General features: G+C 40.5%; 1 protein-coding gene across 3 annotated transcripts in view; it reads right to left on the bottom strand.

The window, feature by feature from the left end:
- Echs1 (Enoyl-CoA hydratase, short chain 1) overlaps nt 1–21,119 on the bottom strand; it is an 80,325-nt gene extending 59,206 nt beyond the window's left edge. For 2 of the 3 annotated variants that reach the window (XM_071672674.1, XM_071672673.1), the window contains exons 1-3: nt 20,958–21,117; nt 10,640–10,840; nt 9,155–9,341 (exon numbers count right to left, since the gene is read on the bottom strand). In XM_071672674.1, the coding sequence (XP_071528775.1) occupies nt 9,155–9,341; nt 10,640–10,840; nt 20,958–21,084 (515 nt within the window). In that variant the 5' untranslated portion in view covers nt 21,085–21,117. Of the gene's footprint in view, nt 1–9,154; nt 9,342–10,639; nt 10,841–20,957 lie in introns of all 3 variants that reach the window. The other variant, XM_071672672.1, reaches the window with a different exon arrangement.
- Between the last annotated feature and the right edge of the window lie 1,876 nt (nt 21,120–22,995).

Below are 22,995 nucleotides of genomic sequence, written 5' to 3'. Positions count from 1 at the left end.
CCTCCCAACTGACTTGACCCTCAACCCTACTGTACCTAATAACCTTGCTCTTATTCACAATTACTCTTAACTTTCTTCTTTCACACACTTTACCAAACTCAGTCACCAGCTTCTGCAGTTTCTCACATGAATCAGCCACCAGCGCTGTATCATCAGTGAACAACAACTGACTCACTTCCCAAGCTCTCTCATTCACAACAGACTGCATACTTGCCCCTCTTTCCAAAACTCTTGCATTCACCTCCCTAACAACCTCATCCATAAACAAATTAAACAACCATGGAGACATCACACACCCCTGCCGCAAACCTACATTCACTGAGAACCAATCACTTTCCTCTCTTCCTACACGTACATATGCCTTACATCCTCGATAAAAACTTTTCACTGCTTCTAACAACTTGCCTCCCACACCATATATTCTTAATACCTTCCACAGAGCATCTCTATCAACTCTATCATATGCCTTCTCCAGATCCATAAATGCTACATACAAATCCATTTGCTTTTCTAAGCATTTCTCACATACATTCTTCAAAGCAAACACCTGATCCACACATCCTCTACCACTTCTGAAACCACACTGCTCTTCCCCAATCTGATGCTCTGTACATGCCTTCACCCTCTCAATCAATACCCTCCCATATAATTTACCAGGAATACTCAACAAACTTATACCTCTGTAATTTGAGCACTCACTCTTATCCCCTTTGCCTTTGTACAATGGCACTATGCAAGCATTCCGCCAATCCTCAGGCACCTCACCATGAATCATACATACATTAAATAACCTTACCAACCAGTCAACAATACAGTCACCCCCTTTTTTAATAAATTCCACTGCAATACCATCCAAACCTGCTGCCTTGCTGGCTTTCATCTTCCACAAAGATTTTACTACCTCTTCTCTGTTTACCAAATCATTTTCCCTAATCCTCTCACTTTGCACACCACCTCAACCAAAACACCCTATATCTGCCACTCTTATCATCAAACACATTCAACAAACCTTCAAAATACTTGCTCCATCTTCTTCTCACATCACCACTACTTGTTATCACCTCCCCATTAGCCCCCTTCACTGAAGTTCCCATTTGCTCCCTTGTCTTACGCACTCTATTTACCTCCTTCCAAAACATCTTTTTATTCCCCCTAAAATTTAATGATACTCTCTCACCTCAACTCTCATTTGCCCTCTTTTTCACCTCTTGTACCTTTCTCTTGACCTCCTGCAAAAATCGTCCAAATGCCTCTCTCTCCTCTTTCACTAATAATCTTACTTCTTCATCCCACCACTCACTACCCTTTCTAATCAACCCACCTCCTACGCTTCTCATGCCACAAGCATCTTTTGCGCAAGCCATCACTGATTCCCTAAATACGTCCCATTCCTCCACCACTCCCCTTACCTCCTTTGTTCTCACCTTTTTCCATTCTGAACTCAGTCTCTCCTGGTACTTCCTCACACAAGTCTCCTTCCCAAGCTCACTAACTCTCACCACTCTCTTCACCCCAACATACTCTCTTCTTTTCTGAAAACCGCTACAAATCTTCACCTTCGCCTCCACAAGATAATGATCAGACATCCCTCCAGTTGCACCTCTCAGCACATTAACATTCAAAAGTCTCTCTTTCACGCACCTATCAATTAACACGTAATCCAATAATGCTCTCTGGCCATCTCTCCTACTTACATACATATCTTATGTATATCTCTCTTTTTAAACTAGGTATTCCCAATCACCAGTCCTTTTTCAGCACATAAATCTACAAGCTCTTCACCATTTCCATTTACAACACTGAACACCCCATGTATACCAATTATTCCCTCAACTGCCACATTACTCACCTTTGCATTCAAATCACCCATCACTATAACCCGGTCTTGTGCATCAAAACCACTAACACACTCATTCAGCTGCTCCCAAAACACTTGCCTCTCATGATCTTTCTTCTCATGCCCAGGTGCATATGCACCAATAATCACCCATCTCTCTACATCAACTTTCAGTTTTACCCATATCAATCTAGAGTTCACTTTCTTACATTCTATCACATATTCCCACAACTCCTGTTTCAGGAGTAGTGCTACTCCTTCCCTTGCTCTTGTCCTCTCACTAACCCCTGACTTTACTCCCAAGACATTACCAAACCACTCTTCCCCTTTACCCTTGAGCTTCGTTTCACTCAGAGCCAAAACATCCAGGCTCCTTTCCTCAAACATACTACCTACCTCCCCTTTTTTCTCATCTTGGTTACATCCAAGTTACATACATGAATATGTATGTGTGTATATATGTAATGTCTGTGTATGTGTATGTTGATACATACATGTATGTATATGTGTGTATTGGCATCTATGTATATATATGAGCATACGATTGGGTGGGAGAGGGGGCGAAAGTTTTGGGAGCGTAGAAAAATGTTTGGAAGTCGAGAACGTTATCTTGGAAAGCAAAAATGGGTATGTTTGAAGGAAAAGTGGTTCCAACAATGTTTTATATTTGTTGCGAGGTGTGGGCTATAGATAAGAGTTGTGCAGAGGAGGGTGGATGTGCTGGAAATGAGATGTTTGAGGACAATATGTGGTGTGAGGTGGTTTGATCGAGTAAGTAATAACAGGGTAAGAGAGATGTGTGGTAATAAAAAGTGTGGTTAAGAGAGCAGAAGAGGGTGTTTTGAAATGGTTTGGTCACATGGAGAGAATGAGTGAGGAAAGATTGACCAAGAGGATATATGTGTCAGAGGTGGAGGGAACGAGAAGAAGTGGGAGACCAAATTGGAGGTGGAAAGATGGAGTCAAAAAGATTTTGAGTGATCAGGGCCTGAACATGCAGGAGGGTGAAAGGCATGCAAGGAACAGAGTGAATTGGAACGATGTGGCATACCAGGGTCGACATGCTGTCAATGGATTGAACCAGGGCATGTGAAGCGTCTTGGGTAAACCATGGAAAGTTCTGTGGGGCCTGGATGTGGAAAGGGAGCTGTGGTTTCGGTGCATTATACATGACTGCTAGAGACTGAGAGTGAACGAATTGGCCTTTGTTTTCTTTTCCTAGCGCTACCTCGTGCACATGCAGGGAGAGGGGGGTTGTTATTCCATGTGTGGCGGGGTGGCGATGGGAATGAATAAAGGCAGACAGTTTGAATTATATACATGTGTATATATGTATATGTCTGTGTGTGTATATATATGTATACGGTGAGATGTATAGGTATGTATATTTGCGTGTGTGGACTTGTATGTATATACATGTGTATGTGGGTAGGTTGAGCCATTCTTTCGTCTGTTTCCTTGCGCGACCTCGCTAACGTGGGAGATGGCGCCAAAGTAAAATAAATGAATAAATATAAATATGATTGGATGTGCCATTCTTCGTGTGTTTTCTGGCACTACCTCTCTGAGGTAGAAAATGGCGATCAAGTATAATAAATAAATATAAATAATAAAACAGAGAAGAGGTAGTGAAAACGTTGTGGAAGATGAAAGCTGGCAAGGCAGCGGGTTGGATGGCACTGCTGTGGAATTTATCAAAAAAGGGGTGACTGTGTTGTTGACTGGTTGGTGAGGATATTCAATGTATGTATGGTTCATGGTGAAATGCCTGAGAATCGGCGGAATGCATGCATAGTGCCATTGTACAAAGGCAAAGGGGATAAAGGTGAGTGTTCAAATTACAAAGGTATACGACTGTTGAGTATTCCTGGGAAATTATATGGGAGGGTATTGATTTGAGAGGGGAAGGCATGTACAGAGCATCAGAGTGGGGAAGAGCAGTGTAGTTTCAGAAGTGGTAGAGGATGTGTGGATCAGGTGTTTGCTTTGAAGAATGTATGTGAGAAATACTTAGAAAAATAGACGGATTTGTATGTAACATTTATGGATCTGGAGAAGGCATATGATAGAGTTGATAGAGATGCTTTGTGTAAGGTATTAAGAGTACATGGTGTGGGAGGTAAGTTGCTAGAAGCAGTGAAAAGTTTTTGTCGAGGATGTAAGGCATGTGTACGAGTAGGAAGAGAGGAAAGTGATTGGTTCCCGGTGAATTTCAATTTGCGGGAGGGGTGCATGATGTCTCCATGGTTGATTAATTTGTTTATGGATGGGGTAGTTAGGGAGTTTTGGAGAGAGGGGCAAGTATGGAGTCAGTTGTGGATGAAAGGGCTTGGGGAGTGAGTCAGTTGTTGTTCGCTGATGATACAGCACCGGTGGCTGATTCGGGTGAGAAACTGCAGAAGTTGGTGACTGAGTTTGGTAAAGCGTGTGGAAGAAGAAAACCATGAGTAAATGTGAATAAGAGCAAAGTTATTAGATTCAGTAGGGTTGAGGGACAAGTAAACTGAGAGGTAAGTTTGAATGGAGAAAAATTGGAGGAAGTGAAGTGTTTTAGATATCTGGGGGTGGATTTGCCAGCGGATGGAACCATGGAAGCGGAAGTGAATCATAGGATGGGGGAGGGGGCAAAATATGTACATGTGTATATATGTATATGTCTGTGTATGTATATGTATGTATACACTGAAATGTATAGGTATGTATATGTGCGTGTGTGGGTGTTTATGTATATACATGGATATGTGGGTGGGTTGGGCCATTCTTTCGTCTGTTTCCTTGTGCTACCTTGCTAACGCAGGAGACAGCAACAAAGTATAATAAAAAAACAATAATAATAATCAATATCATAATCATCTTTGTCATTATAGGGATAGTGGTGAAAGAATACTTCCCACGCATTCCTCGCGTGTCGTAGAAGGTGACTAGAGGGGACGGGAGCAAGGGGCCAGAAATCCTCCCCTCCTAGTATTTTTTAACTTTCTAAAATGGGAAACAGAAGAAGGAGTCACGCGGGGAGTGCTCATCCTCCTCGAAGGCTCAGACTGGGATGTCTAAATGTGTGTGGATGTAACCAAGATGTGAAAAAAGGAAAGATAGGTAGTATGTTTGAGGAAAGGAACCTGGATGTTTTGGCTCTGAGTGAAACGAAGCTCAAGGGTAAAGGGGAAGAGTGGTTTGGGAATGTCTTGGGAGTAAAGTCAGGGGTTAGTGAGAGGACAAGAGCAAGGGAAGGAGTAGCAGTACTCCTGAAACAGGAGTTGTGGGAATATGTGATAGAATGTAAGAAAGTAAATTCTCGATTAATATGGGTAAAACTGAAAGTTGATGGAGAGAGATGGGTATTTATTGGTGCATATGCACCTGGGCATGAGAAGAAAGATCATGAGAGGCAAGTGTTTTGGGAGCAGCTGAATGAGTGTGTTAGTGGTTTTGATGCACGAGACCAGGTTATAGTGATGGGTGATTTGAATGCAAAGGTGAGTAATGTGGCAGTTGAGGGAATAATTGGTATACATGGGGTGTTCAGTGTTGTAAATGAAAATGGTGAAGAGCTTGTGGATTTATGTGCTGAAAAAGGACTGGTGATTGGGAATAACTGGTTTAAAAAGCGAGATATACATAAGTATACGTATGTAAGTAGGAGAGATGGCCAGAGAGCGTTATTGGATAACGTGCTAATTGACAGGCGCACGAGAGACTTTTGGATGTTAATGTGCTGAGAGGTGCAACTGGAGGGATGTCTGATCATTATCTTGTGGAGGCTAAGGTGAAGATTTGTATGGGTTTTCAGAAAAGAAGAGTGAATGTTGGGGTGAAGAGGGTGGTGAGAGTAAGTGAGCTTGGGAAGGAGACTTGTGTGAGGAAGTACCAGGAGAGACTGAGTACAGAATGGAAAAAGGTGAGAACAATGGAAGTAAGGGGAGTGGGGGAGGAATGGGATTTATTTAGGGAATCAGTGATGGATTGCACAAAAGATGCTTGTGGCATGAGAAGAGTGGGAGGTGGGTTGATTAGAAAGGGTAGTGAGTGGTGGGATGAAGAAGTAAGATTATTAGTGAAAGAGAAGAGAGAGGCATTTGGACGATTTTTGCAGGGAAAAAATGCAATTGAGTGGGAGATGTATAAAAGAAAGAGACAGGAGGTCAAGAGAAAGGTGCAAGAGGTGAAAAAGAGGGCAAATGAGAGTTGAGGTGAGAGAGTATCATTAAATTTTAGGGAGAATAAAAAGATGTTCTGGAAGGAGGTAAATAAAGTGCGTAAGACAAGGGAGCAAATGGGAACTTCAGTGGAGGGCGCAAATGGGGAGGTGATAACAAGTAGTGGGGATGTGAGAAGGATATGGAGTGAGTATTTTGAAGGTTTGTTGAATGTGTTTGATGATAGAGTGGCAGATATAGGATGTCTTGGTCGAGGTGGTGTGCAAAGTGAGAGGGTTTGGGAAAATGATTTGGTACACAGAGAAGAGGTAGTAAAAGCTTTGCAGAAGATGAAAGCCGGCAAGGCAGCAGGTTTGGATGGTATTGTAGTGGAATTTATGAAAAAAGGGGGTGACTGTATTATTGACTGGCTGGTAAGGTTATTTAATGTATGTATGACTCATGGTGAGGTGCTTGAGGATTGGCGGAATGCGTGCATAGTGCCATTGTACAAAGGCAAAGGGGATAAGAGTGAGTGCTCAAATTACAGAGGTATAAGTTTGTTGAGTATTCCTTGTAAATTATATGGGAGGGTATTGATTGAGAGGGTGAAGGCATGTACAGAGCATCAGATTGGGCAAGAGCAGTGTGGTTTCAGAAGTGGTAGAGGATGTGTGGATCAGGTGTTTGCTTTGAAGAATGTATGTGAGAAATACTTAGAAAAGCAAATGGATTTGTATGTAGCATTTATGGATCTGGAGAAGGCATATGATAGAGTTGATAGAGATGCTCTGTGGAAGGTATTAAGAATATATGGTGTGGGAGGCAAGTTGTTAGAAGCAGTGAAAAGTTTTTATCGAGGATGTATGGCATGTGTACGTGTAGGAAGAGAGGAAAGTGATTGGTTCTCAGTGAATGTAGGTTTGCAGCAGGGGTGTGTGATGTCTGCATGGTTGTTTAATTTGTTTATGGATGGGGTTGTTAGGGAGGTAAATGCAAGAGTTTTGGAAAGAGGGGCAAGTATGAAGTCTGTTGGGGATGAGAGAGCTTGGGAAGTGAGTCAGTTGTTGTTTGCTGATGATACATCGCTGGTGGCTGATTCATGTGAGAAACTGCAGAAGCCGGTGACTGAGTTGGTAAAGTGTGTGAAAGAAGAAAGTTAAGAGTAAATGTGAATAAGAGCAAGGTTATTAGGTACAGTAGGGTTGAGGGTCAAGTCAATTGGGAGGTAAGTTTGAATGGAGAAAAGCTGGAGGAAGTAAAGTGTTTTAGATATCTGGGAGTGGATCTGGCAGCGGATGGAACCATGGAAGCGGAAGTGGATCATAGGGTGGGGGAGGGGCGAAAATCCTGGGAGCCTTGAAGAATGTGTGGAAGTCGAGAACATTATCTCGGAAAGCAAAGATGGGTATGTTTGAAGGAATAGTGGTTCCAACAATGTTGTATGGTTGCGAGGCGTGGGCTATGGATAGAGTTGTGCACAGGAGGATGGATGTGCTGGAAATGAGATGTTTGAGGACAATGTGTGGTGTGAGGTGGTTTGATCGAGTGAGTAACGTAAGGGTAAGAGAGATGTGTGAAAATAAAAAGAGCGTGGTTGAGAGAGCAGAAGAGGGTGTTTGAAATGGTTTGGGCACATGGAGAGAATGAGTGAGGAAAGATTGACCAAGAGGATATATGTGTCGGAGGTGGAGGGAACGAGGAGAAGTGGGAGACCAAATTGGAGGTGGAAAGATGGAGTGAAAAAGATTTGTGTGATCGGGGCCTGAACATGCAGGAGGGTGAAAGGAGGGCAAGGAATAGAGTGAATTGGATCGATGTGGTATACCGGGGTTGACGTGCTGTCAATGGATTGAATCAGGGCATGTGAAGCGTCTGGAGTAAACCATGGAAAGCTGTGTAGGTATGTATATTTGCGTGTGTGGACGTATGTATATACATGTGTATGGGGGTGGGTTTGGCCATTTCTTTCGTCTGTTTCCTTGCACTACTTCGCAAACGCGGGAGACAGCGACAAAGCCAAAAAAAAAAAAAAAAAAAAAAAAAAATTATCATCATTATTATTATTATTATTATCATCATTATTATTATCACTGGGAGGTAAGTTTAAATGGAGAAAAACTAGAGGACGTGAAGTGTTTTAGATATCTGGGACTAGACAGCACTGGAAGTGAGTCACAGGGTTGGGGAGGGGGAGGCGAACATTCTGGGAGCTTTGAAGAATGTGTGGAAGGTGAGAACGTTATCTCAGAGAGCAAAAATGGGTATGTTTGAAGGAATAGTAGTTCTAACAATGTTATATGGTTGCAAGGTATGGGTTATAAGTTGTGTGGAGAAGGATGGATGTGTTGGAAATGAGATGTTTGAGGACAATATGTGGTGTGAGGTGGTTTGATTGAGTAATGAAAGGGAAAGAGAAATGTGTGGTAATAAAAAGAGTGTGGTTGAGAGAGCAGAAGAGGGTGCTTTGAAATGGTTTGGTCACATGGAGAGAATGAGTGAGGAAAGATTGACAAAGAGGATAAACAAGTCAGAGGTGGAGGGAACGAGGAGAAGTGGGAGATCAAATTGGAGGTGGAAGGATGGAGTGAAAAGACTTTGAGCGATTAGGGCCTGAACATCCAGGAGAGTGAAAGGCGTGCAAGGAATAGAGTGCATTGGAACAATGTGGTATACCAGGGTCGACATGCTGTCAATGGATTAAACCAGGGAATGTGAAGTGTCTGGGGGTAAACCACGGAAAGTTTGTGGGGCCTGGATGTGGAAAGGAAGCTGTGGTTTTGGTGCATTACACATGATAGCTAGAGACTGAATGTGAATGAACGTGGCCTTTTTCGTCTTTTGTGGGGGATGCTATTTCATGTGTGGCGGGGTGGCAAGGGAATGGATGAAGGTAGCAAGAATGAATATGTACATGTGTTTATGTCTGTGTATGTATATGTATGTATATATTGAAATGTATAGGTATGTATGTGTGTGTGTGTGGGTGTTTATGTATATACACGTGTATGTGGGTGGGTTGGGCCATTCTTTCGTCTGTTTCCCTGCGCTATCTCGCTAATGTGTGAGACAGCGATTAAGTATAACAAAAAAAGAATATTAATAAATCATTGGATCTAATACAACCTGATCCATCTGAAAAAGGCCAGCAGATGTTACCACTTGTAAACAGAATTCTTACCTTGCTTTCTCTCCAGCTAAGATAATATCACACATCATAGCCAGTTCACAGCCACCACCAAGAGCATATCCATTAACTGCAGCAATCACTGGTTTTTTCAGTTTTGCCATATAATTCCATTTGTCAAGAAAGTTAACATGATAGCAATTAGCGAAGTTCTGATTTTGCATCTCCTTAATATCAGCACCTGCAAGAAAAGGAAACCACAAGATTTTTATTTCAAAGAAATGTCTATTTTGAAGAAAGCAAATTTTTTCCTGCATTCCAATTTCATATTTTTCTAAAGTTTTATTACCCTCATGACTTCACTAATCCCTCTTCACCTTCATTAACCCATTCACCAATTACCCTCATGACTTCCCTAATGTCTCTTCACCTTCATCAATGTTTTGACCCATTACCCTCAATACCTCACTACTGCCTGTTCACCTTTCTCATTTCCCATACCCATTACTCTCTGTCTTCAATAGTTCCTCTTCATCTTCATCAATCTCTAAACCCATTACCCTCATGACCTCACTTCTATGCAACAGCACTACACCTGTTCCAACCAAACCATTCTATAACTAACCACCAAACCCTCAGCTTACCCCTGCCTCACAGTTCAGTAACCTCTACTCACAGATCCCACTATCCCTAACAATTATAACACTAACGAAATACATTAACACTGAAATAACTCAACAAGCAATAAACAAGTGACCTCCCAACTCAGTTTAAACTATAAGCCTCCAGAAATGCATCCATCAAAAGCCAAGCTACAGACATCATTTCAACACATCCTAAGACCCTTCCTGCCCATGATACATTTACCATAAAAGAGACATTGAGCACTTATTACTCATCAGCCCTGCACTCTATGCACATAAACATACACAAAACATTAAAACACTTCATAACCTGTGGTCCTGACCAGCATGTGTGGTCAGCTTTCTGAGTGCTGCAAGAGCCTCATAATGATAGAAAGGCCTGCATCTCATCTCTTAGCAAGGTAGCATTAGGAGCAAATAAATTGGAGCTTCATGTGTAAACAACACAATCTACTTGTCACGTGTAATGCAACAAAACTCATAAGGATGGAACAGCCTGCATCTCGTGTCTTGACAGGTAGAGTTAGGAACAAAAACAAGAGCTTCATTTGCACAAATCACAATCTAACTGTTATGCATAATGCAGCAAAACTACAGCCTGACATCCATAATCATGCCCCAAAGACTATTCCATGGTTTACCTTGACCACTGGCATATTCATTTCATAAATATAAAATGAAAGCTATAGTTTCCAAAGAGAAGACAGCCTTAGACCAGATCTATCATCAGTAATGGAAAACTTTTATTTCTAAGCAATGGGCTCTCATGAATGAAACCTAACAAGGTTCAATCTGAACAGATTACATAAAGTTTAAACAATATAACACTCTATTTCAAAATTTCAGAAGGTTCATTAAACAAGTTACAGAGTCAAGCAACAAATGAATCACTTACCTGCAGCAAAGGCTTTCTCACTACCAGTAAGAATAATGGCAGCAACACTGGTGTCTGACTCCAGATCACCTGCTGCTTCTCTAAGTTCCAGCATCAGTTGATCACAGAGGGCGTTTAAGGCTTTTGGCCTGTTTAGTGTGATCAAGCCAATATTACCCTTCTCTCCTCGTTTTTCAACCAAGACATGTTCAAAAGTGCGTGCTGCCAAGTAAATAGGAATAATTATGGAAAAATCCAACAAATATGAAAAATAATCATCTTAATGTCTACAGACCCAAATGCTGCACTCTCTTTAGGTTCTAGTTCAGTTAATTTTCTTGTAAAAATGCTTTATTTCTTCAGCACACTATTTCAAGACTTATGCAATATGCCTATAATATAAGTCTTTGTGCTTTTTGGTGATTCAGAAGTACATTTTTGCTAATGTAATTACCTATTTATATGGTACTGGAAGGGAGTTTTTTATTTGTGGAGCCTCATCCTTTGAACACTGTTTACTATCATGCAACTTTTCAACCTAAAGGTACTGTTTGCTGTCTGTAGTCAGTTTCATAGCTTATTCCATTCACCTATACCACAAATATAATGAAAATACAGGTTGTACCTCTTTGATCCGACGCTCTGTGGTCCAGCACATTTTGAATCTGAGGCCATTAGTCTGTGGATCTGCCATTAGGGCAGCATTTTTAGCAGTGTTAAGGAGCTAATATCTGTTTACACTGCAGCCAAACTAATTAACAGTCCTGCCAATTTCTTATTGCCAAAAAACAAGTGTATAATACTGATGAATCTGCCCTGTGCTGGCACCGTATGCCACAAAAAAACCTTAACCAAGATACTGAGGAGTCTCCATCTGAGGTTAAGGATTCCAAAGATAGGGTAAGAACAAATAAAACAAAGCTGATGGTGATTAGTAAGAGTGTTCACCTGAGGGCCTTTAAAGGGGTCAATTTCTGTTTTTCGGCATTTCCTGTGGTCCAGCAATGGCCAGGTCCCAAGGTTGCTGGATTAAAGAGGTACAACCTGTACTCCCAAGTTTCTGGCTTAATTTAATGCTATAATCTTTGGTTGCTCTTTCTTTATATATTTCTGGGAACTGTGTGGATTAAGATGGTAGAAAAACAAAAGTTGGAGCTGGAGTTTTATTTTGTTACATTTTGGCAGAAAGTCTTGTTTACAAAGACTAACAACATGAGAGAAGAGTACACTGTTTAAGTGGAAAATAAACTTCTAACTTGCAAGGAATCTATTCTTGTACCCCCAGATTAGTTAATGTAGACTGCTGGTTTCATCTCCTTCAATGATGTCACTGCCAGTTATTCTGACAGTTCTGACAGGGCGAGGAATTCTTCCCAATTATTCATAACATTATCTGTTGTTATATGTGCAGCTTCAATTCCTTTTCTCACCCCCATATCCATGCCTCTGTGGATCAATCTGGCTTCCTGCCATTTCAGCAAGTGTCCACATTCATCTGTGTAGGTCAAGCGAGTTGGAGGTTTGATGCAGACATACATCTGCTTTAGGTTCAAGCAGTCTCTTCTGCAAGCTATACTTCAACTCACCACACTAAACAGCAGAACTCCCACCACACAGTATCTTGTATACTATGCTCTGATCATTGTCACTGACAGTAACTTATCTTGCTGTTACCATATTGCCAATCTTTATTCCCAATGACTTTGTGATATTCAACCCCACTTTCTGAAAGAATTTATCCAAACAATGGGCTTCCTTGAAAATGGGACTGTTATGTACTCATTTTCACTAATTTCTTCCATATGTCCTCATCTCCCTGATATTCTGATAGCTTTATTTCTTAGTTTAGTGGTCAAACCTTTGGGATAATGTATCTTCCTAAACCCCTTCGTAATGCATCTAAACTCATCATCAAAAATTCTTGGCTGCATATTTGGATAGCTCTTAAGAAGAAAGTAACCATCATGCCTGTCTTGGTTCTCTGACTATGTGAAGAGAAGAAATGGAGAAAGTCATCTTTGTTAGTGTCCTTTCTATAAACTGACAACTTAGTGCTTTAAGCTGATCTCCAAATCATGGCGTCCAGAAAAGGTATTCTCTCATTTTCCCCCTTATCCAGCGTAAATTGTGTGTTCATTTATATTATTAAGCATTCTTAGCTTATTCTCCAAGTATGTACTATTCAGGACCACTACCAGTATGTTCTCAACATATCTGCATCAAGATGCATCTCTTTCCATTATTATGCAGAACCAGTCCCTTTCCAGGGTTTCAATATGGAGACAGGCCATCTCAGCACTGAAAAGTGAGCCTATGACCAGGTCTCTATGCTGCCTGTGTTCCTCACCATCAAATTTGAAAACATGACTCCTTACAAGTAAGGAAATGGATTTTGCGTATTCTGCCTTCAATACTGGTAGATCACAATCCTCAACATTCTCTACTGCACTTCATCCTGCTTGTATTTCTCCTATTGGAACATACGCGAATAATGCTTTAATGTCAAATCTTGCTAGCTTCTACCTGTTGAAATTAACATCCCTTTACCTTTCTATCACATCACATAAGTTTTTCAAATTTGCATTACTTATTAATCCAAGAGTGGCTTGGCCAACTGTTAGTCCAGCCTGTGTGGCATGCTCCCTATTCCAGAAGTTATAGACATCAATGGTATGTTGGATCTGTGAAACTGTACGAGACCTTTCATTTGTGGTGGGCAGGGGTAGGTTCCTCTAGTAAGCTCATTAATGTTTTTTCTGTTTTTGACTTGTTTACCACTTTTTTACCTCACAATTTAACTTCTCCTAACTCTCTCTATATAATGCTGATGTCTCATACACTGATGTACATGTCATTTAGTAGGTTCAACATCTTATTCAAATAGGCACATTTATTCTTCACAATTATCTCATCCCCTTTATCAACTTGAGTTACTATCAATAACTGGTATTTACATATATCATTCAAGGCTTCTCTTTATCTCTTGGCTATTTCACACTGTTGGTCACTCACTAGGGCTATGTAACAAGATACCTTGCTTGAACTTTTTGTCCACATCATTCTCATTCCATTTGCAGTTCTGCATAATATACTGTATGTAACTTTCTGTAAGCACTTTCTTCTTTTAGATAAACGGTTGCACTTTAATTCAAGGATCTATCCTCACTTCAGTCCCTAGATGAGTGTGAAGTGAGGAGAGACCACAGAGTGAGGATGGCCACAAAGAAGTTAAAACATACAGCCAAAAGTTACCTACTGTTTTTGCACCATGCCCCAATCTCATCTTCGTGTTGGTAACATGGACTTTTCTCTATCACCACACAAATTTTTGATAAATATATAAACAGTAAGACAAATGTATATACACCATGGGTCAGATTAAAACCCTGGGAGGGGTGTCTAATCAATTCAGCCATGGGAGATAAACAGACACAGCAACTAGTTACCTAGTGTTTTTGCAAAATGCCCCAGCTTCATCTCGCTGGGGGTAGTGCAGACTTTAATCTATCGCAGCAACAATGATGTGACAAAAACATCCATAGAAAGAATCATTTATATACATCACAGGTCAGATTCAATCCCTGGGAGAGGCACCGGTTACTTCAGCCACACAGAACTACGGTTTAAATCCAACCCATGATGTATTTCCATTTGTCTTTATCCATCTATCTTTATTTCTCATGCCCATTCCCTTTGGAAATTTCCTCATGAGGGTGGCCACAGCAACAGAGTCACTATGACTGTGGAAGTCCACTGCTGCTTCTTCTTAGCCTTTAATGCCTCATCCTCAACAGGTCACTTGCAGAGGGGAACTCTGGTGCAGTGCATGCTGATGTTCCTAACTAATGTTCCTACCAACTACTTCTACCTAAAGTGTCTATCTAATGTTCCAACCTACTACTTCTACCTGATGCTCCTGTCTAACATTCCTACTTACTACTTCTTTGCACGTACAATTTTGCCAAATGGCAGGGCTAGCACACAGCATTCACTGTAGGAAAATCTTGAGTTACAAAGAATGAGTTGTGCGAGTTAAATGTAGTCAAGTGTTATGTGTGACAAGAAGAGACTGTATGTTTGTGGAGAGAATGCCAGCAGTCCACATGTGGGTGAGGCAGAAAGAAAAGACAGTTACCTGGTTCAAAGGTGTGCAAGTTGACAAGCACTGAAGTGATGGCTCACTAAGCAACTGTCAATAACCCTCCCAATACCCTGGTCGGTAGTACTGGTAATGAACTTACCTGGTCAGTGACTTCCTACCAACTACAACCTCTATCTATCTACAAACAGTATGTGTAATTACCTATGCACAATCGTCAATATGTAGTTATATAAAGGGAGTTCTACACTCACTGAGCTCCAGCTATTTAATCTTTTAAACTGTCACAAAATGTTCAAGTATCAAATTGTCTACATTCAACATTTCTTCACTTAGCTTTTCCCATTCATTCCGTAATGTAACGCTATACTGAACAGTACTTCCTCACATCTTTTCTAACTGTTTCCTATTCGTGACCTCTCTTTATGTTGCTAATTACATCTTTTCTAACTGTTTCCTATTCGTGACCTCTCTTTATGTTGCTAATTTCAAGGAATTACGTAATCACAGCATTGTCAGTTTAGTTCAGAAACCTGAAAGTTGTAACCATGTTCCCAACCTCCTTTCCCTGATAAGTGTGGGCAAATTTATGGGTCTGATCCTTCCCTGATGAGTGTGGGCAAATTTATGAGTCTGATCCTTTCTCCTCAACCTGGCTCCCTCAATTCATGTACAGGTTGTACCTCTTTAATCAGGCAAACAAGGGACCTGACCAATGATTGACCACAGAAAATGCCTGAAAACAGAAACTGACTCCTAGGTCATACACACTGACATTCCAATCTCATAGTACTCACACAAAGTAGAAGTCCCTCTACCTAATTATTTCAGTAACTCCACATTTCCATAGGTAATGATTTATGCTTATGCTTATTAGCACTAGCACCATCTGCACCTCTTGGTCTCTTGGATGACATCCTGAAGGGCTAAAATACAGCTAGATATAAGAAATTAACAGCACTGTTAATTAGCTCGGCTGCAATGTAAATAGATTCTGGAGCCTTAGTGCTGCTAACAGTACAGCCCTGGTGACAGATCCACAATCTAACACCTAATAGCAGCAGATTGAAAATGTGCCAAACCATGGGAGTTGCTGGATGACAGAACAATGGATTAGAGAAGTACAACCTGTATTACCTTTGTTACTCTCTACAGCACATTATCAGATCCTTGTTTCTTCAAGTGAGGTGACAAAACATACAACAAATATTTCAATTTGGGTGTAAAATATGCTGTACTTTTCTAAACCAAAATTCCTCTCCCATCATAGTGAGGCAGAGTCAGAAAGTCAGGAACAAAGTAAAAATGCACACATCCACACTCTAACTGTCTTGTATCATGACCCAAAAGCAGAGCTGTACATATTTAACTAAACATTTCCTTGTTGTCTATCTATCAATACACTTATCACACCATTTGTGCTATGACAGATTAATGTCCACGTCACCCCCACCAAGATGATGTCATAGCACAGCAAAAAAATGCTATTTGATTGTTGCAGTTTAATTTAACCTCCATGTGGCCAGGAAGCAAGATGCTCCTTCTCAAACTTTGAATCCAGGGATGCACTCATTTCTATGCAACAGCACTAAACCACTCCCACTCAAACCACTCCATGACTAACCACCAACCTCTTAGCAGAAATAAAATGCTCAACCCTGCCTCACACTGCAATAACCTCTACTTACAGATCCCCCACCTCCAACAACTACAACAAAAACAAAACACCCAACAAGCACTAAACAATTGGCCTCCCAACTCAGTCTTAAACTCCAAGTCATCAGATACACACCCATCTGAAACCACACTTTCAAGACAAAGTTACACTTTTCCACTCACACTCTGGACATCACCCTTCAATGCAACACTACAAACACCATTTTAACATGTCCTAAGGCCCTTCATGCTCATAATGTCACTAAGAGGATACCAAACGCTACTAAACTGCAATGCATTATTCAATGTACAGCCATGAAAAATATGAAACATGCATGGTACACCTAGAGAAATGATTTAAATTGGTTGAATTTTTTTTTTTTTTTTTTTGCTTTGTCGCTGTCTCCCGCGTTTGCGAGGTAGCGCAAGGAAACAGACGAAAGAAATGGCCCAACCCACCCCAATACACATGTATATACATACGTCCACACACGCAAATATACATACCTACACAGCTTTCCATGGTTTACCCCAGACTCTTCACATGCCCTGATTCAATCCACTGACAGCACGTCAACCCCGGTATACCACATCGATCCAATTCACTCTATTCCTTGCCCTCCTTTCACCCTCCTGCATGTTCAGGCCCCGATCACACAAAATCTTTTTCACTCCATCTTTCCACCTCCAATTTGGTCTCCCACTTCTCCTCGTTCCCTCCACCTCCGACACATATATCCTCTTGGTCAATCTTTCCTCACTCATTCTCTCCATGTGCCCAAACCATTTCAAAACACCCTCTTCTGCTCTCTCAACCACGCTCTTTTTATTTCCACACATCTCTCTTACCCTTACGTTACTTACTCGATCAAACCACCTCACACCACACATTGTCCTCAAACATCTCATTTCCAGCACATCCATCCTCCTGCGCACAACTCTATCCATAGCCCACGCCTCGCAACCATACAACATTGTTGGAACCACTATTCCTTCAAACATACCCATTTTTGCTTTTCGAGATAATGGTCTCGACTTCCACACATTCTTCAAGGCTCCCAGGATTTTCGCCCCCTCCCCCACCCTATGATCCACTTCCGCTTTCATGGTTCCATCCGCTGCCAGATCCACTCCCAGATATCTAAAACACTTTACTTCCTCCAGTTTTTCTCCATTCAAACTTACCTCCCAATTGACTTGACCCTCAACCCTACTGTACCTAATTACCTTGCTCTTATTCACATTTACTCTTAACTTTCTTCTTTCACACACTTTACCAAACTCAGTCACCAGCTTCTGCAGTTTCTCACATGAATCAGCCACCAGCACTGTATCATCAGCGAACAACAACTGACTCACTTCCCAAGCTCTCTCATCCCCAACAGACTTCATACTTGCCCCTCTTTCCAAAACTCTTGCATTCACCTCCCTAACAACCCCATCCATAAACAAATTAAACAACCATGGAGACATCACACACCCCTGCCGCAAACCTACATTCACTGAGAACCAATCACTTTCCTCTCTTCCTACACGTACACATGCCTTACATCCTCGATAAAAACTTTTCACTGCTTCTAACAACTTGCCTCCCACACCATATATTCTTAATACCTTCCACAGAGCATCTCTATCAACTCTATCATATGCCTTCTCCAGATCCATAAATGCTACATACAAATCCATTTGCTTTTCTAAGTATTTCTCACATACATTCTTCAAAGCAAACACCTGATCCACACATCTACCACTTCTGAAACCACACTGCTCTTCCCCAATCTGATGCTCTGTACATGCCTTCACCCTCTCAATCAATACCCTCCCATATAATTTACCAGGAATACCTCTGTAATACCTCTGTAATTTGAGCACTCACTCTTATCCCCTTTGCCTTTGTACAATGGCACTATGCACGCATTCCGCCAATCCTCAGGCACCTCACCATGAGTCATACATACATTAAATAACCTTACCAACCAGTCAATAATACAGTCACCCCCTTTTTTCATAAATTCCACTGCAATACCATCCAAACCTGCTGCCTTGCCGGCTTTCATCTTCCGCAAAGCTTTAACTACCTCTTCTCTGTTTACCAAAACATTTTCCCTAACCCTCTCACTTTGCACACCACCTCGACCAAAACACCCTATATCTGCCACTCTATCATCAAACACATTCAACAAACCTTCAAAATACTCACTCCATCTCCTTCTCACATCACCACTACTTGTTATCACCTCCCCATTTGCGCCCTTCACTGAAGTTCCCATTTGTTCCCTTGTCTTATGCACTTTATTTACCTCCTTCCAGAACATCTTTTTATTCTCACTAAAATTTAATGATAGTCTCTCACCCCAACTCTCATTTGCCATCTTTTTATAAATATATAAATATATAAAATATTCATTTTTTTTCATACCATTCACCATTTCCTGCATTAGTGTTAAGAACAGAGGACTGAGCCTTTGAGAGAATATCCTCACTTGGCCCCCTTCTCCGTTCCTGCCAAGTACAGTAGCGGATGCTACGTGGGTCTTTTGGTACTTTTAAACGAAGGTTGGATGTGCTTATGGATTCAGCTTAGCATGGGCCAATAGGACTCTTGCAGTGTCCTCACTTGTTCTTATGTCCAGATGTTCAACTAGACGCAACGAGTTTGAACCAACAGAAGTATACGGAATAAGTCTACCAATACAACTAGATGCATTGTGTATGTACTGATATGACAGGAATGAATGTCTACTGATGCAAGTAGATGCAATGTGTCTGTACTGATGCAAGTCGACACAACGTGTCTGTACTGATACAAGAAGACATAATGTGTCTGTACTGATACAAGTAGACATAATGTGTCTGTACTGATACAAGTTGACATAATGTATCTGTACTGATACAAGTAGACATAATGTGTCTGTACTGATACAAGTAGACATAATGTGTCTGTACTGATACAAGTTGACATAATGTATCTGTACTGATACAAGTAGACATAATGTGTCTGTACTGATACAAGTTGACATAATGTGTCTGTACTGATACAAGTAGACATAATGTGTCTGTACTGATACAAGTAGACATAATGTGTCTGTACTGATACAAGTAGACATAATGTGTCTGTACTGATACAAGTAGACATAATGTATCTGTACTGATACGAGTGGACATAATGTGTCTGTACTGATACAAGTAGACATAATGTGTCTGTACTGATACAAGTAGACATAATGTGTCTGTACTGATACAAGTAGACATAATGTGTCTGTACTGATACAAGTAGACATAATGTATCTGTACTGATACGAGTGGACATAATGTGTCTGTACTGATACAAGTAGACATAATGTGTCTGTACTGATACAAGTAGACATAATGTGTCTGTACTGATACAAGTTGACATAATGTGTCTGTACTGATACAAGTAGACATAATGTGTCTGTACTGATACAAGTAGACATAATGTGTCTGTACTGATACAAGTAGACATAATGTGTCTGTACTGATACAAGTAGACATAATGTGTCTGTACTGATACAAGTAGACATAATGTGTCTGTACTGATACAAGTAGACATAATGTGTCTGTACTGATACAAGTAGACATAATGTGTCTGTACTGATACAAGTAGACATAATGTGTCTGTACTGATACAAGTAGACATAATGTGTCTGTACTGATACAAGTAGACATAATGTGTCTGTACTGATACAAGTAGACATAATGTATCTGTACTGATACGAGTGGACATAATGTGTCTGTACTGATACAAGTAGACATAATGAGTCTGTACTGATACAAGTTGACATAATGTGTCTGTACTGATACAAGTAGACATAATGAGTCTGTACTGATACAAGTAGACATAATGTGTCTGTACTGATACAAGTAGACATAATGTGTCTGTACTGATACAAGTAGACATAATGTGTCTGTACTGATACAAGTAGACATAATGTGTCTGTACTGATACAAGTTGACATAATGTGTCTGTACTGATACAAGTAGACATAATGTGTCTGTACTGATACAAGTAGACATAATGTGTCTGTACTGATACAAGTAGACATAATGTGTCTGTACTGATACAAGTAGACATAATGTGTCTGTACTGATACAAGTAGACATAATGTATCTGTACTGATACGAGTGGACATAATGTGTCTGTACTGATACAAGTAGACATAATGAGTCTGTACTGATACAAGTAGACATAATGAGTCTGTACTGATACAAGTAGACATAATGTGTCTGTACTGATACAAGTAGACATAATGAGTCTGTACTGATACAAGTAGACATAATGTGTCTGTACTGATACAAGTAGACATAATGAGTCTGTACTGATAACAGATGGAATGGTTATCTGCTCATACAACCACCAGTCTGTATTATCTCCAGACATTCCACTTACTAATAATGGAAGACTATAAACTTGAAGTCTCAGCTCAAACTGCTACTCTGACCTGATAATGTACATGTATTAATATTGTACATGTACTAACTGGCAGTGGCGAGACAAGGGTTAAGACTGATAACCTCTAAGAAGTGTCGTCATTAATGTGACATTATACAAAGTTGTCATCTAACCTGAGGACATATATCTTGTTGTCCAAGTGTTGCCTGCAACACACAACACGTGATCACGTCCAACATGGCCCAGAAGACGAGTTAATTGTGCACCAGCAGCAGCAGCAACCCTGAAGCCGGCCGCCATGGTGTGTGTGTGTGTGTGTACTGATCAGCTGATCAAGATGGCCGCCGCCATCCTGCTTCTTAGCACAACAACTATCTTATCTGGATCTTACCTTAATACTTCATAACACACTCACCTGAAGAATGTTTACCATTATGTACAGTGGTAAGACTCACCTGAAGAATGTTTACCATTATGTACAGTGGTAAGACTCACCTGAAGAATGTTTACCATTATGTACAGTGGTAAGACTCACCTGAAGAATGTTTACCATTATGTACAGTGGTAAGACTCACCTGAAGAATGTTTACAATTATGTACAGTGGTAAGACTCACCTGAAGAATGTTTACCATTATGTACAGTGGTAAGACTCACCTGAAGAATGTTTACCATTATGTACAGTGGTAAGACTCACCTGAAGAATGTTTACCATTATGTACAGTGGTAAGACTCACCTGAAGAATGTTTACCATTATGTACAGTGGTAAGACTCACCTGAAGAATGTTTACCATTATGTACAGTGGTAAGACTCACCTGAAGAATGTTTACCATTATGTACAGTGGTAAGACTCACCTGAGAATGTTTACCATTATGTACAGTGGTAAGACTCACCTGAAGAATGTTTACCATTATGTACAGTGGTAAGACTCACCTGAAGAACGTTTACCATTATGTACAGTGGTAAGACTCACCTGAAGAATGTTTACCATTATGTACAGTGGTAAGACTCACCTGAAGAATGTTTACCATTATGTACAGTGGTAAGACTCACCTGAAGAATGTTTACCATTATGTACAGTGGTAAGACTCACCTGAGATGTTTACCATTATGTACAGTGGTGAGACTCACCTGAAGAATGTTTACCATTATGTACAGTGGTAAGACTCACCTGAATGTTTACCATTATGTACAGTGGTAAGACTCACCTGAGAATGTTTACCATTATGTACAGTGGTAAGACTCACCTGAAGAATGTTTACCATTATGTACAGTGGTAAGACTCACCTGAAGAATGTTTACCATTATGTACAGTGGTAAGACTCACCTGAAGAATGTTTACCATTATGTACAGTGGTAAGACTCACCTGAAGAATGTTTACCATTATGTACAGTGGTAAGACTCACCTGAAGAATGTTTACCATTATGTACAGTGGTAAGACTCACCTGAAGAATGTTTACCATTATGTACAGTGGTAAGACTCACCTGAAGAATGTTTACCATTATGTACAGTGGTAAGACTCACCTGAAGAATGTTTACCATTATGTACAGTGGTAAGACTCACCTGAAGAATGTTTACCATTATGTACAGTGGTAAGACTCACCTGAAGAATGTTTACCATTATGTACAGTGGTAAGACTCACCTGAAGAATGTTTACCATTATGTACAGTGGTAAGACTCACCTGAAGAATGTTTACCATTATGTACAGTGGTAAGACTCACCTGAAGAATGTTTACCATTATGTACAGTGGTAAGACTCACCTGAAGAATGTTTACCATTATGTACAGTGGTAAGACTCACCTGAAGAATGTTTACCATTATGTACAGTGGTAAGACTCACCTGAAGAATGTTTACCATTATGTACAGTGGTAAGACTCACCTGAAGAATGTTTACCATTATGTACAGTGGTAAGACTCACCTGAAGAATGTTTACCATTATGTACAGTGGTAAGACTCACCTGAATGTTTACCATTATGTACAGTGGTAAGACTCACCTGAAGAATGTTTACCATTATGTACAGTGGTAAGACTCACCTGAAGAACGTTTACCATTATGTACAGTGGTAAGACTCACCTGAAGAATGTTTACCATTATGTACAGTGGTAAGACTCACCTGAAGAATGTTTACCATTATGTACAGTGGTAAGACTCACCTGAAGAATGTTTACCATTATGTACAGTGGTAAGACTCACCTGAAT

Source organism: Panulirus ornatus, chromosome 17 (genome assembly GCF_036320965.1).
Source record: "Panulirus ornatus isolate Po-2019 chromosome 17, ASM3632096v1, whole genome shotgun sequence".
Lineage (NCBI taxonomy): Eukaryota > Metazoa > Arthropoda > Malacostraca > Decapoda > Palinuridae > Panulirus > Panulirus ornatus.
This window is presented reverse-complemented; position numbering and strand designations above follow the sequence as displayed.